The following is a 16,933-nucleotide window of genomic DNA, read 5'->3' as shown; positions in this document are numbered from 1 at the left end:
GGACCATGGATCCAGAAACTACACCAATCCCACCTTAACCATCTTCCAGATACAATCTAGAAATTACTTTGCACAGTGGCATTCTGACAAAGCAATACTTTCTAAAATTTCTTATCTTTAAATAGATGGATTAATTTGACAAACAGAGGTTGAACTGTGCTCTGTACATGAAAGATGGTACAAACTAAACTGCAGCCGTTTCTGTTTTCAACCATCAGGAGCCATATTGGATTTGAGGCTGAAGTTGGTGGAAAAACTTCAGATTTTAATTATTGTAATTTATACTTTAGATGACCTTTCTGTTTATTTCTCTCAACCAGGAACATGGAAATTTCCACTTCTGAGTAGATAAATAAAACATGCAAATCTGATTGAAATTGGCAGTATTTTTAGTTTTGCCCAGGAAGGGACTTAATCCCTCAGGTTGCAAACAGATTTGCGTGTTTGTGTTTGAATGTGGCTTCGTGAGACTCATAGCAAAACAGTTTCTGCAGTCGGAGGCTTTTTCAAATTTGTTGTAATACAGACTTCTACAGGAAATCTTTCCTGCCCACACCCAGATAGAGATGGCTATCTGCCCACATTTACAATGTGTGTTGTAAATGTTACAGCATCATTTAGTTTCTCTTTGGGATCAAAAAAATATTTTTAATTGAATTGAAATTGAAAATAACTAGGAAAATGCTGTACTAATTTCAGTCCATAAAGGGGATAATGTAGAGAACTTCCAACGCGGACAACCGAACCAATGTAAACTGCCTTCTTTTAAGTTGAAATCTGGACTCAGATTACATCAAACTCTGTCTAACTCTATCTTAATAGCAAATCAGACAATTGGATAGAGATATCCTAACCGTGCTACTGCAATGTCAACTGAACGCCTGCAACCTCATATAAAGTTTGCATATACTTGAACCCATTCAGAAATGCCTATAGCTACCTATTTTAATAATTGAAACACCAAATATAGCTTAATATGCCTTATAAATATAGCTTAATATGTTCAAACTGATCACTACCACAGAAGCTATTATCTACGGTCTTCCTCATCTCTACTGTTTAGGGTACAGCCAATAGGCACCAAGGAAAATGAATGTTGCTCCTGGATTGGCTGCTTTACAAATGACAGCATTGCAGCAACTTCCCAAGCTGTATTTTATATTTCAATTATTTTTGAAGTGCTCTGTGGGAAAAATTAAAGAATTATTAAATTTTTTGGGGAATAATATGAAGTTCTATTCCCCAAAATTTGCAAAAAGGATGGGCTCCACTGCACTACTGCTATTATTTTTCATAATGTATTTTTTTAGATGACAAATATACAGTGTGCTTACTGCAGGTATTACTTTGTTTTTTTTTGTACATGTAGCAGCCATATTGGATTTTGAGTCTGGTGTTGGTGACAAAACTTCAGCTTTCCTGCTTAAAATACGAAATAAAATTCAGGGGATATTTCTGTTTGTTTTTGTTCCCCACCCTAATTTCAGCTTGAAAATTCAAACAAAAATGTTTCAACCAGACATGTTGTTTTTTCAACACACAACTAACTGGAAAAAGTCCAAACCTGTTGTATCTATCAATGTGGTGGTTCCTGGAAATATAAGTGTTTACTGAGATGGTTCCTATTAGAAAGGGAGATTATAAAAAGTAGATCTGTCTTATTGTTTAAAGTACAACGGAGATCAGCGATGTGCCAAAAAATCAAGACACAATTCCTCGTCTTTGTAATACTTGGAGTGTTATTCTGGGAGTCGGCAGGTGCAAATCCCACCTTGAAAACGCGAAGCAGACATGATCATTCGCGCCAACTTTGACATAAAGTTCAGTTGCGGGCCAGAACAGCGCATGTAAACATATAACGACTTCCAGTTAGCAGGAGAGGTCATGCTTTTGTAGCCTTGAAAGGGATCCATCGGCATAGAAGTATTTCCTAACACTAGGCAGGAACATTTCTGCTTTATACATATTGTTCACAGATGTGTAAGTATTCAAAGCCCTGCCCCGACTGTTTGCTAAAGCCTAACAGCTGTTAATTGCAAAATCAAGTCAGAGACAGCGCAAGTCAAACAACGAGTTTGTATACACTGAAAAGTCTCTCTCAACAGCAAAGATTACATTAGTCAGAAAGACTTTTGTGTTTGAACACACAAGAACAAAGAAAAGGAAAAACAAAGAATTCTTCCAATCTTTATATGATCAAGATCCATATGCTGGGGATTGAACCTTTTCCACTGGGCGTGTATGAGTGAAGAACCGCTTTCTGTTTAGTTTGGGGCAAGATTTTAAGGAAGCCCACAATCAGCAACACTATAAACAAACCATTCCAGTTGAGGTGTCATTAAAACGACTGGAAATCAGGCACAACCATTGCTGCTCTCTCGTCTTGCCCAATCTGCGGTTTGACGATTGGACAAGTTGCCCTTTTGCCAAACTGTCATCTCGGCGAGTGGAAAGCTACTTTCCAAAGACTTTGAGTCTAAACAGACATTTCTGCACAGAAAGCAGAAGGATAATGAGAGCTTTGTCTGACTTCTTTTTTTTTTATGTTGACAGACGACCACATTTTGTCTGAGAGACTTGGTAAGGTAAATGGCTCCTGGCTGAGGGACAAATATACAAGGCAATTTGCTACTATGATCAGAAGAGCAGAGGCCAAGAGGTGAAGATGCCTCTAATCTTTCCAAAGAACCCTTCTGGCTTTTAGACACGTCCACTTCAGATTCTTCTGCTGCAGTTTAGGCTACACCCTCTCCCCCCCCCTTCTTACATGTTTTCAACCCCATTCAATTGCAATCAATCTAAACTGTTTAAAAGCATGATTAAACTCAACAAAGTGTCAGGAAACTCTATTTAGCACAAGTAAATGCTGCCCTCACCTGTCGGTGGTTCCTAACTACATGCAGAAATGACTGAACATTCATCAGCAGAACTTAATTCTTTAATGGAAACAAATTTTCTGTCTTCTTGTGTCAGATTTTTGAGTGTTTTCTTCTCGGCTCAGTCTTCTTTCTGATCTCCTCTAAAGCTATTTCATTCAAGAAAGTCATATTTCTGCCTTCTGCCATTAAAACCTTTGGTATCGTCGGGGCCAAAGGGCTGACGCAGGACTTTTAGTATTAAGCCGGTTGTGTTCAGGTGCTCAGCCGTCTCCAGCTTTGCTGCACTGGCTGCGGATTTGCGCTTTAGTACCCACGGGCACTGAGAAAATGGTGTGTTGCGGTCTCCGGAGCACCAGTCTGTCCAGCTGTATCTCTTAGTTAATCCTCGCAATGACTTTTGACTGCAGCTGGAGTCCTCCTGGCCTGCTGGAGGAGGATATGCTTCTCCAGTTTCTTCAGAAAACCTGAGAGGTGAGGGAGGGTCCTGCTGGAGCGAAACCTGAGAGACGTTCTGAGGATCTCCCATAGAACATGTGGCGTCTCCTTTGTTCTCCGATGGATCAAACTTATTCATGCTCTGCACTGACTGCCATCCCAGCGGCACCACACACAGGCCCCTCCCATTAATCTTCTCTTCTTCTCTGAGAGAGCTGTAGGCCCTGCGGACCGACTCCAAACTATTAAACTTCATCACGGCACACAAAAGCTGGCCGAGCTCTTTGTGACGTTTGGCGTAGCATTGCAGCTCTTTGGGAAGCTCCTCTCCGGGATGCAGGATCCAGACTGATGCGACATCACCCGGCGAGTCAAACCTCTGGAGGATGCTCAATAAGAGCGAAGGCTGCCCCGGGTCGGCTCCGTCCTCTGCGCTCTGCTCCTCTGAGGCGTTCCAGATGAGGAGGAGCCGGCTGGTCGGGGAGCACATCAGCCACTGAGGGAGAGCCTCTTTGCGTCGCACTTTGGTGCATTCCTCGTTCAACTCCAGGAGGTCCGAGCACTCTGCGGCCGCTAGAGTCATGTACCAGTTCGTGGTCAGAGCCTTTATCTGCGGCAAATATTTAACATTTTAGCTTTGTTTGCATTCTTACTGCGTTGTTTCTATTCAAACTGCGTCGGAGAGCACACAAACCTGAGAAGTACATTTACCTTTTTCAGACAAGTGAGAAGCTTGAGACTGACGTAGCCCTGCTTGTTCTTCTGCATGTGTTTTAGCAGGAAGCCGTCCTCCGCCAGGTGACTGTCTGAGAACATTTCCTCCAAGTGGTCTTTAATCTTCAGGCAGAGTAACTGTGCTTCATGGTCTTCTGCATCCTGGTTGGATTCTGCACCATTTCTACAACACATTTTACAGTATTCTGTAAAAGCCAGCAGCGTAGGTTAGTCAAGCCTACGGTTTGACGTTTTCTTACCCATTCAGATCACTCATTGTGCCTCCTAATGGTGCCGTTTCTGGCATTTTCCACGCCAAATACAGGTTTTCAAAAAGAGAGTAACAAAAAAACTACTGCAGCGGTATAAAACAGAGTGCGTAAAGTTTGCTTCTCCAGCCACAGTGATGCCAGTTGCTTTGTGTGGTATCCAAAACAACATTTTGTAAAATGCCACAGCCAGAATTCTGCCCAACACAATGCAGCCCCACAAAAACAGAGAGAACTTGCAGTCAAAACAATTTACTCTGCTACAAATGAGCTTCATGTGGGCACACTATTAGCTGTCATGAAGTGAATATTATTAGTGCGAAAACTAAGCTGCACAGCAGAGATAACAGCAGCGCGCCGACACAAAAGAGCAGCAACACCATTAGAGGTGTGAATTTCTGCAGTGCAGTTCAGAGCCGAGCGCACAATTGAATCAGAAATGTGATTCTGCTTAATTCCAACGTACACAATGCTGCGCGGTCTATAGAAGCATTTAAGTGTAAACAAAACCTGTCACTTAAATCCAGCTTTATGTTCTGCTTTGTGTTCTCATGTCCTCTGATATGAATCATCTGAGTCGGCAGGCCGTACCACTGAAGAGCAGCAGATTTATCACTTAACATTCATTTGCTTTAAGAAAGGTCCTTGTTCATATGTATGATACATGTATTACAGACACAAACCAAGACATATGAATGCAATCCCACCCTCCCTGGATTATGTGCTATGCTATCAGTCTGTATTAAACTATTACAGACTGCATGAAGGTATGAAATTATGCTGAAAGGGAGTCTGAATTTGAAGCATGGAGGGAAGCAGAGATTAAGAGAGAGGAAGGAGTTCTTAACCCCAAATGCATTAAATATTTTGCTAAAGTAGATTTAGGTAATTCTATGAAACTCAAAGCTAAGGTCGGTGGGTTTTTATCATGTTTAAATGGCAGTTGTGTTTTCATAGCAAAATACCAGAGCTGCTTGAAAATCTTATAAAATATTTCAGTGACTCATTTGTTACACGTGAGCAGCGAACGGAGATTTCAGGCACTTAAGAATCAAACACTGTTCTTCACCGTCTCTTACATGTTTCTCATTCCAGATTGTTTGCAGAAGGCGGTGCATTTAGCAAAAATCGAGCTCTGCTGTGGGAACGGTATAGGAAGGCAGACACTGGAAAAGGCATTTAGAGCACAATGGTTCTCAGGCGTTTTGTAACAGCTGGCCCAATACAGATGGACATTTTTTTGGAGGGTTTTTGTTATGTATTAAAAACACAAAGAATTTTGGGGGGGGATTTGATTCATTGTGCCAGAGGACACAAAATAGTAGTGGGTGTCAGTTTCAATCCAAAGCTAAAGTTGTTTAAATTAAAGTTATAAAAATTAACAAAAAGTCAGAATTTACTGCAGAACACTTTAAATTCAGGATTTTTATGTCCTTAAATTTTTCTGCACTATACAACTCTGATTATGTTCACACACCAACATTGTTGAAAATAAAAAAATCAAATGCTTGCATTATCTCACACATGCTAATAGTGATTAGCCTTTTCACTGAGCATGTTATGTCTCATTTGAAAGTTTCATTTTGTTGTAAATCTACCAAAAATAAATGACATAAATAAATAAATATAGTAATTTTTTAACAAGAAAATATTAGCAGATTACGTAAGGTCTGATTTCCAGATAGAAAGCCAGTTTTATGTGTGGATATCAAAATGTAATATTTTGCATTGTAGAAAAATACCTAATCATTTTTAATATAATTTTTGACAGCACTTTTGTACTTTGAAAGTAAAAAAAAAAAGTATCACCTTTTAAATGCTAATGGTGGTTTGCTTATCAATTGTGCTAGCAAACCTCACAGGTTTTAAACATGGAGCTGACCTGCTGAGTTTGGTATGATTTAATTTTTACAGCATTTATATCCAGTACTATAAAACCTCATTGAGTTTAACATGATGCTGCTGTAGACACTAAATTACATGTATAAGTATAAAGCAGCGTGCATATGCTAATAGTAGTTAGCCTAGTATATAAGCTACCAAATCCAACCAGTTTTCATATGTGAAACTGGCCTCTTTAATTGAGTTCAATGTCCCTGTTTGGTGTAATATGTACAGCATTAGTTAGCATATTGCTTTAAGGTTTGAAAGTAAAAAATGTCTTAATAGATTTGATATGCTAGTAGCCTAGCATAAACTTTAACAACTCACAATTGTACCTGAGCCTGGAACAGGAGAGTCACGTTGGGTGTGTGAAATTGTGAAATGCAGACAAACATTACTAGTTTTTATAAGGTATTAGTAGCCGAGATATTCAAAGTTAGTCATTGAGCGTCAGACCTGGAAGTGATGAATCAGAATAATTAGGCGTCTCCACCTGCTTCTGATATACTGGGAGATCTCAAGGTTTCCTCATTTATGCTTCTCGTTTGAGTTGTTTCTGAACTTGAGCTGTTTTTAAATTTATCTGCTGTTGTTGCTTATTAGTTATATTCTCTTACAAGTAAGCACAGTGACATTTCTGCTAAGTTCCATTAAAGGCAGTCTGCAATTTGAGAACCAAGGCTGGACAACAGATTTCCAGACCTGATTGATTAGTGGAAATACAGGAGGATCTTACTATTTGAAAAGTTTCCTGAACTCTGTGGATTACTGTAGTATGTGGAAAATAGGTCTAAAATAATCTGAATAACAGTGAAATATTAGGAAAAGCTACAAAGAAATCACTTGAGGACCTTAAAATCCTTTTGTCTGCTGTTATGAAATTAGTGAGCGGGTCGAGATTTAAAATTGCAATTCTGTCTCAAAGCGTTATCTTGGTTGGCGACTCTGTTCCTCTTGAACCGAACCAACTTCTCTGAGTGCGTTTTTAAAGTCTCTATGGAGAAAACATTTCAAACACTGTCATCAGATTGAGATTTTGGCCACTTCTTACTGGTGCATGGAAACAAATGGCATCACTTTTCCCAAGGACAGCTCACCCCCACCAGACATGTGACGAGAGCAAAGACAAAAACACAAATTATGCTGTCTCTCTGATGTGAAATCACCAGAGACGTTCTTTTAAGAAATGACTAAGCCGTCATGATGACAACTGAACAATCTGTTTTGTCGCAGCAGGCTGGTAGATGTGGCTGAGAACTCTGAAAAAGTTGCTTATAGGGGTTAAGATGATTTTGTCTATTTGGTAAATAATAGTATTTTCCTCTAAGAATGCACTGCCTTCCATACTTATTGGCTCTCCTGTTAACAATATGTTGTTTTAGTTAAAAAAGCCCGAACATAACTTCCTTTTTTATTGCAGTGGTAATAAAGGTTTGGTCCATTTTAACAGTGCACCCCCTTAATATTCTTACTACAGCAGCACATTATGTCAAGTTTCCATCACATTATCATCGTATGAAATACAGCAATCACAAATGATTATTTGTATGTAATATTTGGTAAGGATTTTGAGTGATGTGTAACCTTGGATGTTTTGTTGGTCACATTTGGTTCTTAATGTAGAAAAGAGGAACTTTGGTGGAAGACGTTGCCTTGTAGGGACTTGATGTCTTACTGGAATTACATGTTTCCCATTTTAACGGCTGGTTTAGTGGCTGAGTTGAATGCAGTAGACCTCATGGTTGGAAGCTTTTTTCTATGGAATCCAACTCTAGATTTTTTTTTTTTCTTAGAGCATATGTATAATATTTGAAAGAAAATGCAGCTTGAACACATTGGTGCTATGCTATTTGACACACTGCTGGCTGTGTTTGCAAAGCAGCCAATCAAGGAGCTTCTTTTATTTTACTTGGTACTGGTTAGTTTTACCTACGAGAGTGGAAATAAGGAAGGATGTTAGCATCTGCAGTAACTCTAAAATGGTTTCCACTGTGAGTATTAATGCATATTAAGATACATTTTTATGTTTGAACTGTTAAATTGGGCTGCTATGGCCATTTTTGGAGGGATTAAGTGTTTGTGGCTGTTGTCCCTAATCTCGGCAAAATGAAGTCGTAGCCAAACAGGATATAGTAGACTACTAGTTAAGTTTCTAGTCCAGGGGTCAACAACCTTTCAGCACAGAACAATTTTTGCCTTTTCTTCCAACATAACATTTTCCCAGTGTGATAACTGTATCATCTAATCTTTTCCCCTCTCTAAATATATGTACTCAGTTATTCAGTTTGAGAAAATGCTAATCCCATAAAAGATTACACAGAAGCACACTAAAACTCAAAAATAGATTTCGGATCAGCAAATAAATCAGACAAACCTCTGGTGGGTTTATCCAGAAGCAAAATTGAAAATCATTACGAGGTGATGAGCTAAAAAGCACTTTCACCACGCATGCAATGTAAAAGCCCAAACCAAGAATCAAAGCATTCAAAGCCGGTCTTTGTACAAAAACCCAATTATTTAACTTTATTAACATCAAGGTTTTTCTTTTTCATTTTATCAACAGTTGATTCTTTAGTTCCAGTTCTTTATCAACAGATAGAAAACAGACTGTGTGTACAACAGATTGAACCCCTACAGCACTAAGCATTCACAAGGTAGAAATGAACATTTTTTTTGTTTTTGTCAGCGTTTTTCAGGTCCTCCCCCTCTTTCCTCTCCTCGACCTGGTTGGATCGGACGCTGCTGTTCCCGCGGGTCGTGTAGTAGAAGGTGTGTGCTCGCCCAGTGAAGAGTTGTCAGCCTTGATGGTGGTTGAGGGGGGGGAGGCGGGGTTGTGCTGTTTTCCTCACATGGACAACCAGCTGTTGAAGTTACAATGGTAGTACAGTAGATACAATGGTGTCTCCATTAATACACACTCTAGGACAGCAGGCTCTGTCTCTAGGTAGATCAGCAGAAATATTCCTTTTTAACAATATATTTTTGAAGCTGTGTATATATCTGTAATCGTACATATATATAATCAGTCATAATTATATATATGTGTATATATATATTTATAGTTCTATTTCTGTATAAAATATCAGGTTTCAGTCCAAAGGGCTGAGTTTCTGTCCCTCTGTAGGAATGGTTGATTCTGTACAAGTACCGATGCTGATGGCTCGGCTCCCCCAACCCATAACGAACCGCTTCCGCTCGGCGAACCCGACGGCGAGGAGCCAGGACGTGGGGAGGGGCTTGAAGAGCATCTCGACTTTATTCAGAGATCGTGAGTTTTTGTGTTTTCCTGTCGCCTACCCCTTGGGTACAAAAGTCTGCTTTCTTCAGGTAAGTTCTCCGCTGTGGAGCATGAAGGCCTCAATGCCATAGGCTTCTGATGGAAAAACAAACCTAAACAAAAGAAAAAATTCAAACAAAAACAGAAACGATGTGCTTCGCATTTCTGTGCGCCTCGTGTGACTTGTGTTTCGGCGTTCGGCTGCGATTACAGAGGGACAACTACAGCAAGTCTGTGTTCTTGAATCAAATCTCAAAGTCGATTTTCGCAACGGCAAGTGAAAAGGCAATTCGAGTTGTTGAACTGACGACCATAAGGAACTATGAGAACATCAAAAGGACGATAAAAGAAACCTGAAAGCAGCTTGGAGAACAGTGGTCCTCTTGTATTAGTATCGAGAGGCATGTTAAAAACACATGTCCTCGTGTGCTAATGTACCCTAAAACGATTATGAATATAATGCTTGCTTCTCTGAGCAGTTTGAAACAATGAAAAAAAACAACAAAGAAATGTCTGGTGTTAAAATGATTAATAAAAACAACATAAAAAAAGTATACTAAACAATAACTTGTCGTAATGAATCATATTGACAAAAATCAACAAACGGATGAAAACAGAGAGGATGCTCTCTTTGTGCTACCAGTAGCCTTTGACAATCAGGGAGGTTTGGCTTCGACAGGAATCTGCTCTGTCGCGTCTGTACAAGAGTCGTCGCGTTTTTGTCGCTGTTTCTGTCATCTTTAAAGCAAAAAAAATATCGGGCGGTTGGTGATCTCGACGTATGTCTCTGTGATTAGCTGGAAAACCCTTGACGGATGGCGGCGAGCTCGTTTCGTTCTCCGGGAGCCAGGCGTCGAGAGTCGGGGCGGGGGGTCAAGTGATTGGATGGATGACGGCTGAAATGGGACACTTGGCACACTCCTGAGAGGTCTGACCGGGGAAAGCTGCTTCGGTGGGAGAGTGGTTACGTTGCATAGTGGTCAAAGCTCCCCAGGTACTCCAGTGCTGCCCTGTAGCACAGCTGGTACTGGTCCTGGTGGGAAGGAGGAGAAAGTAGTGAGTAGGTGTTCTGATTCCCCTCTAAGTCAACTAATAGTTCCCACAATCCCTTGATACACTGCCTTGTGATTATTCAATAGAAAGTAGAGTAAAATATTTGACAGAAAATGCAGCTTAACATGCTATTGGCTGGTGTTTGCAAAGCAGCCAATGTAGGAGCACCATTCATTTCCCTTGCTGCTGATTGGCTGGTCCCACAAGAGCGGAAATAAAAAGGATCGGCTGCTAAGATGATTTCCACTGATTGTTATGATGCATGTTAAGTTATATACCGAATGTGAACTAATAAAATAGATGCTAGTAAGCAATATTAGAGGGGTCTCAAGTATTCAAATTTCAGCTTTTTGTGGGTAGTGGTGTCCAAACTTTTTGCCTTGGAGGCCAAAACCGGCAAATTTAAACTAGAAGCACAAAATGTGTTTGATATTTATTGCAGGCTACGGCTCCTGGAGGCCTGGAGTTGAAGACGCCTGCTGTAGATAAAAACATGTTCATGTTCAGGACCCAGATTTGTAGCAAAACCTGAAAATGGGTTATCCTAAATTGCCTACGTCTCCGTATAAATACTCAGAAAAGCATGTATATTTTTGATTCACCTTCACAGTGTGCTCTGCCTTGTGTTGATCTATCACATAAAATCTCAGTGAAATACATCTCCAGGTTTAGAGGTTACAACACGTCTGGAGTCGTTTTGTCAAATCTGAAAACCAAAAACATTTAAATCCTTCCTAAGATTAGTTTTAATATCCTTTCTCTGCTACGGAGTCCATGTATTTGATAAAAAAAAAAATCTGATAACACAGCATGAGATTGTTGTGGGATTCCTGCTGCACCACTAAAGCCTCTATTAAAGTGGGATTTGTCACTAAGTCTTTGTTGTTGTGCAGCCCATCCTTTAAAGGAGGACACTTTGGACAGCATCAGTCTTGAATCTCGCAGCGATTCCAGCATTAACTTTCAAACGGCATCCTGTCTGAGCACGCATTAAAGTCTGAACAACATCCCGAGCATCGGCGCGTCGTCCTGACCTCAGTCTGCACCATGGCGGGCCGCTGGGTGCGGAGCGTCTTCACCGTCTGGAAGAGGTCCACCACGCCCTCGTACCTCATCCGCTCCAGCACGATGCTGAGGGTGATGAAGACTCCGGTCCGGCCAACCCCGGCACTGTGACAACATACACACACACACACACACATTCATTAGTGCGTTTACCATAACATCTCACATGATGGATGCTGGAAATTTCTCAGAGGGTGGAAAAAAAAAAAAAAACCCTCCAAAAAGTCATTTTAGTTTTATTGCTTCTGGTTTACTGAACTCCGGAGGGGAGACACTGCAGGTATATTAGCAATGGCTCACAATAAAGCAAATAAAAGTTAGAGTAATTACCACGAATCTAAATGATGAATTTTGAGTAGGAGACTGTCGGAGATAATGACGCTATGAGAGACTGCATGATTAAAGCCCAGATCGCTAACAAATGACTGTATTTAAAAGGTGAAGCAGAGGTTCGCCTTTCTAATCCTCATCTGATAATCTCACTGCAGGCTCTCTCAGGCTCCACCAGCTTGTTGTGTTTTAATTTCAATCCTGACAGTTTCAGCTGTTCTCTGTTTCTGCTCCTCCTCTGCTTCGTTCAGGCCCGGCTCGCCAGCAACGTCTAGATTCTGGCTTGTCATGTTCAGGTTTTTGACTTTTATCAAAGAATCAGTCACTTTGTGTTACACCTCATGCTGTATCTAGCATAACTTCTGCTTTCTCTTTTACCACTCTTTTTAAAAAGGTTAGAGTTCATTTAAATTGGTTCATTTCATGACACAAACCACACTTTAAGCATATTTCATCAATTTTAAATGCGTGTGTTTAGTTTAAAACGGGGCTGAAATGATTAGCAGGAAGGGCTGAGCTTTTCCCATGTTAATGTTAGAAAAAGTTTTTAGCTCCAGATGCATCCTTTGCTAAATGATTAAGCGTTCACTAAATGAATGCTGTGTAATTACATGTAAAATAAAATGTTCTTATTTAAACAAGTAACATATTTGTTTTTTTGCATCTTTTAATGTATTTCTAATATTGTACAAAAAGGCTTAAGATGTAAATGAAAATCTGCAGAATGTGTTGATTTTTTTTATCTGTTGAATTGATAGAATAATCGATTTTCTAAATTGGTTTTTAGTTGCAGTCCTACTCTTGAGTGATTTGGTCCGGAAAGTAATCGGTTACAAATGTTGCGCCTTTCTTACCTGCAGTGTACAGTGATTGGTCCATCTTGTCCAAACTGCTCCTTAGTTTTGTGCACCTGTCCAATGAAATCGATGAAGCCCTCTCCAGTTTTTGGCACTCCCTGCTCAGGCCAGTCGGTGAACTGGAACTGGCGGATTGTTCTGGATTGTCCATCCTGACGGGGACAGATATGGATTTTCAGTACGCTTGAACCGGGCTGTTATTTGCAGATAGCGTAATTTAAAAAAAAAAAAAACTAAACACAAAAACTAACAGCAGGTCAGAGGTCCAAGTGAGTGCATCTAATTTCCACCTGGGCTGTGATTTAAATAAAGCCGACAACCAAGATGGGAGACGAAACCAGCAGGCCGCGGCTCAGAGGCATTTTTCTTTTCCCTCCCGTCTGTCCAGAATTTGCCTCTTTTTGTTTGAAATATAATCACTTTAAATGGCCTCCATGTTTGTGCTGTGAAAGCATACATTTAGAAGCGAAGACTGTGAGCCACATGTATATAAAAGAAGAAGTGGATGTGGGATTAGAGTGCAGCAACCGTGGGAGCCTTCAAGATGACACTGAGGTGTATTTATAGAACATTGAAACTACTGCATCACAGGGAGTTCCAGTGCTGCCCCCCCTCAGGGGCCCAAGCCTGTGCTTTTCATGTATTTTCACAGCAAATCACACACATCCACACACACCAAAGACAATCTATAGAGCGAGCCTACTGTTTCTAAATCTGGGTAAACACGGCGCATTCACTGGGTGTCAGCCTGTCAGGGAAAATAACACGGGATGCGTTCTGATCACTGCTGCTGTTTCTGATGAGAGCTAAAGTGAGGATGGATTCTGGTTGGATGCTTGGATTTCTAAGAGTTGCTGGGGATTTTGAAGGAACCCACAGACACTTCTTTTTTTTTCTCTCTCTCTCTCAACGTACCCTGGCATCTGTGACTTTGAACTCTCTGAGGATGTACTGAGGCATGTTGTACTCAGCCATTGGATCCACCACAAAGTACTGGTACCTGGCGGAACGCTCTGCTGGCCAGTACTGATGGCACTTCTCCTGCAAGAAAAAAAGACATTTTCAACAAAATCCTTCTGGATGAAAGAAAAACCCACTTTTTCATTCTCACTTAATGACTGCCTTGTGATCACGTGTGGCTTACTGGAAGTTATTAATCATTTTCAGCGATGGAAATGTCTCTGCTCACAAAAGAGAATCCCAAAAGACTAATCTATGGTTTAGAAAAACCGATTCATCTTCGGTGGCAAAATATTTACATAATTTGTTAGTGTTCTTAACTACAATCATGAGGGCTTTTATTTCTATCAGCGCCGCTTATGGTTGAGAGGGTGATAAAAGCTGTAGCTGTGCGGCTGAGTAATGTCAGAATCGCCTAAATCATCAGCAGAAACGACTGAAATTAATTTGATGGGGGACCAAAACGCTTCTGCAGATTTTGCCTTTAAAAGGAGTGGATCGACATTTAGGTAACTGCTTCTAATCGTCTTCTTCTACACAAGGGATGACATAACAGAGCAGCTTGCAAAAGTATTCATACCACTCGTGCTTTGTGCAGGTCTGTCCTTTATGGACTGTTGAATGAAAGTGACACTAAGGGTGTTTTCACATCTGACAGTTTGGTACATTTGGGGATCAAAATTGCAACGTTTATTACTTTTTCATTTGCTGCGGTTCACTTTTAAGCTGCACTGACAAACCAAACCCTTACAAACTCCTCTTCACCTCCTCGCTTACATAACTACTGAAGGAAATGACAAAAACATCAGAAGAAGACCTTGAACAAAACTTCCTACTTCACAAAATGTAAACAAAAATGGAGTGGTGTCAGATTTTAGCGGTTGTGGGATTTTTCCTTTGTCTTTGGCAGAAAACTACAATCCATTGATCCCAGTAAAGCCAGACACCGGAGTTTATTTTTTGGTTTTACTTACCCAGAATGCTCTGCACTGTTGTCTGCTTCCTACTTTTGGAGCGGTCTCTGGCCCCCTTGGCATTCAATCTGCACCAGAGTTCACTTCAATGGTCCGAAAAGGCAAACTCTGGCACGGTTTGAATGCATTTGTGAATGCCAAGTAGACCAGAAACCGTACGCGCAAAGTTCTAATCCAATAAAAATTTGAGAAAAGATTCTAGCAAGGCACTGAACACGTCCATGATGAAACAACTAATCTCTTATCTACCTCGGTGAGAATGGGAACAACCATGGAATTCCTACATATCTCAACCCTAATTATGGAACGGCGTCCAGAACGTTGCATTCAAATAAGAACAAACTCTGCCTTCAACAGGTCTCATTTTAAAGCACAGGCTACCGGAGTTATCGGGATGCTTGGAATGCACCCAGATAAATCTGACACCGAGGCGGCCCGATTTGAACCCTCAGAGCCGCGCTGATAAGGAGGTAAACTTTGAGCCGCAGTTATTGTTCAGGTCTGGAATGAATTAATATTTGAGCAGCCCAGCTCAGCGGCTTAGCCGAGGCGAGCCGGCCTGCGAGAGATGGCTATCGTCTGCCTGAAACGCTTCGCTGGCCTCGCAGGGCGGCGTATCTGTGGTGTTTGTGGGCGTGAGAGTTTTTGCATTACCCGGCCCATTTCTCGTAGCTTGGTGAGCATGACCACGATGGTGGAGTTGTGCTCCCACAGCATCCTCCAGAAATCCTCGGTGGTCTCACTCAGGGGTCCCTGTGTGGCGATGTAGGCTTTCTGCTGTCTGAAGGTGAAAATACACAGAGAGGGCAAAACCAATAAACGTTACAGGGAATTCAATATCAACTTTACGGCACTTTTACAACAGATTATGAAGCACATTACAAAGCAATAACTACAGGAAGAACTTTAGGAGAGCTGCTGTAAAAAGGTTAGCAAATGCTAAATGAACTATCCTCCACTTTGCCACAGTAGGGTCATCTGACTGGAAACTTTTTACAATTCTTTAAATTTTAAACTTAAGATAATAAATGAAATCCAAGGATTCTCTTAAAAAAAGGGAAATAATCCTTTATCTTCACATGCAGACATCTGCATCATTAGTCAGCCACAGAATTTTCTTAGAGCCATATCAAAAAAATAAAACAACTGTTCAACCTGCAAGATTACAACAATTCAGCAGTCAAACTTTTTGATGAATGCATCACACATGTATAAAAATGCATCGTAATTTCTCAGTATGGATCTGACTTCATTTGAGGTCCAGAGCATCAAAGAATAAATTAACTTTGATTGTGGCCTTTTAAACCATGATATTGATTGGTAGAAACGGATCAGTCGCAGAAAAGTGACTGATCCAGAAATATTTAAAACATCCAGATTTATCTATGTGTATATTTAATTATGTAGTGACCATCAAAGGTTGAAGCTGCTGCTTTTATATTCTTGTTAAGTCTATAATGTTATTCTAAACCCATAGGCCTACTGAAGCATTTCCTTTATTTATAGAACCACCACTTTTAGATCAAAGCGTTCAACCAGTCTTGTTGCAGAGCAACCTAAGCCCCGCTCACTGGCTTACATATAAATCTGTATTTAGTTTTTGTTGAACTGCAACACATTTGGCCAGTTGGATGGACTCTTGCTGCCCTTTATCACCTAAGAAATTTCCAAAACCAAAATATAAAAGCTACAAGAGAATAGTGGAGATATAAATATGATGGGGATAAATGCAGGAATGAGAAAGATAAGCATTCTGTCCATTCTGTAAATCCAACGGTCTGTAGTACTGAGGATGACAGAAAGATTTTTCTTGTTCATAATGTATATAGTAAATAATTCATGGTCACTCTCCTCTTTTAGCAATTCTAGCTTGTCTAGATCACACCGTCTCTCTCCCTCTCTCTCTCTCTTTCCCTCTTTGTAACCCAATCCTGTATTAGGGAGGGAGGGCACTCGATATGCTCACCAAACTGGAGATGAGCTCATCCTCTGAGATGCCAGAGCAGTGCTGCTGTCCTACGTGACTTTGCTCAGATTGCGCAGTTCTCCTGTTGACCAGCAGGTGGCAGCAGTGTTCTTATCACCAGCAAGGAGAAAGCCAGTGCAGAAGTGCATGCATAATTGCACGCAGACACACTTGCACATGTTTGCCGCACATGTAAACCTGCATTCAGGTGTAGGTATTTATCAGAGCAGCAGCTCTGCATGTGTATTCAGATGCGCTGCTGCCGCCGAA

General features: G+C 40.7%; 2 protein-coding genes across 6 annotated transcripts in view; both read right to left on the bottom strand.

Annotated features, from left to right (window-relative positions):
* Positions 1-3,030: 3,030 nt before the first annotated feature.
* Positions 3,031-4,335, bottom strand: LOC106914759 (la-related protein 6-like). The gene is made up of 3 exons (XM_014981788.2): positions 4,289-4,335; positions 4,026-4,212; positions 3,031-3,924 (listed from the first exon to the last, which is right to left on the bottom strand). The coding sequence occupies exons 1-3, from the start codon at positions 4,333-4,335 to the stop codon at positions 3,031-3,033; spliced, it is 1,128 nt and encodes a 375-aa protein (XP_014837274.1).
* A 4,342-nt stretch (positions 4,336-8,677) lies between these two features.
* The window catches only part of LOC106914758 (protein tyrosine phosphatase receptor type F), a 235,999-nt gene continuing 227,743 nt past the window's right edge, over positions 8,678-16,933 (bottom strand). For all 5 annotated transcript variants that reach the window (XM_088014931.1, XM_088014930.1, XM_014981784.2 and 2 more), the window contains 5 exons: positions 15,352-15,478; positions 13,679-13,804; positions 12,761-12,915; positions 11,546-11,681; positions 8,678-10,491 (listed from right to left, as the gene is read on the bottom strand). In XM_088014931.1, coding sequence (XP_087871057.1) covers positions 10,423-10,491; positions 11,546-11,681; positions 12,761-12,915; positions 13,679-13,804; positions 15,352-15,478 — 613 coding nt within the window. In that variant the 3' untranslated portion in view covers positions 8,678-10,422. The remainder of the gene's footprint in view (positions 10,492-11,545; positions 11,682-12,760; positions 12,916-13,678; positions 13,805-15,351; positions 15,479-16,933) is intronic.

The sequence above is a fragment of the Poecilia mexicana genome, unplaced genomic scaffold (genome assembly GCF_051168715.1).
Source record: "Poecilia mexicana isolate PSO_F unplaced genomic scaffold, ASM5116871v1 scaffold_17, whole genome shotgun sequence".
Classification (NCBI taxonomy): domain Eukaryota; kingdom Metazoa; phylum Chordata; class Actinopteri; order Cyprinodontiformes; family Poeciliidae; genus Poecilia; species Poecilia mexicana.
This window is presented reverse-complemented; position numbering and strand designations above follow the sequence as displayed.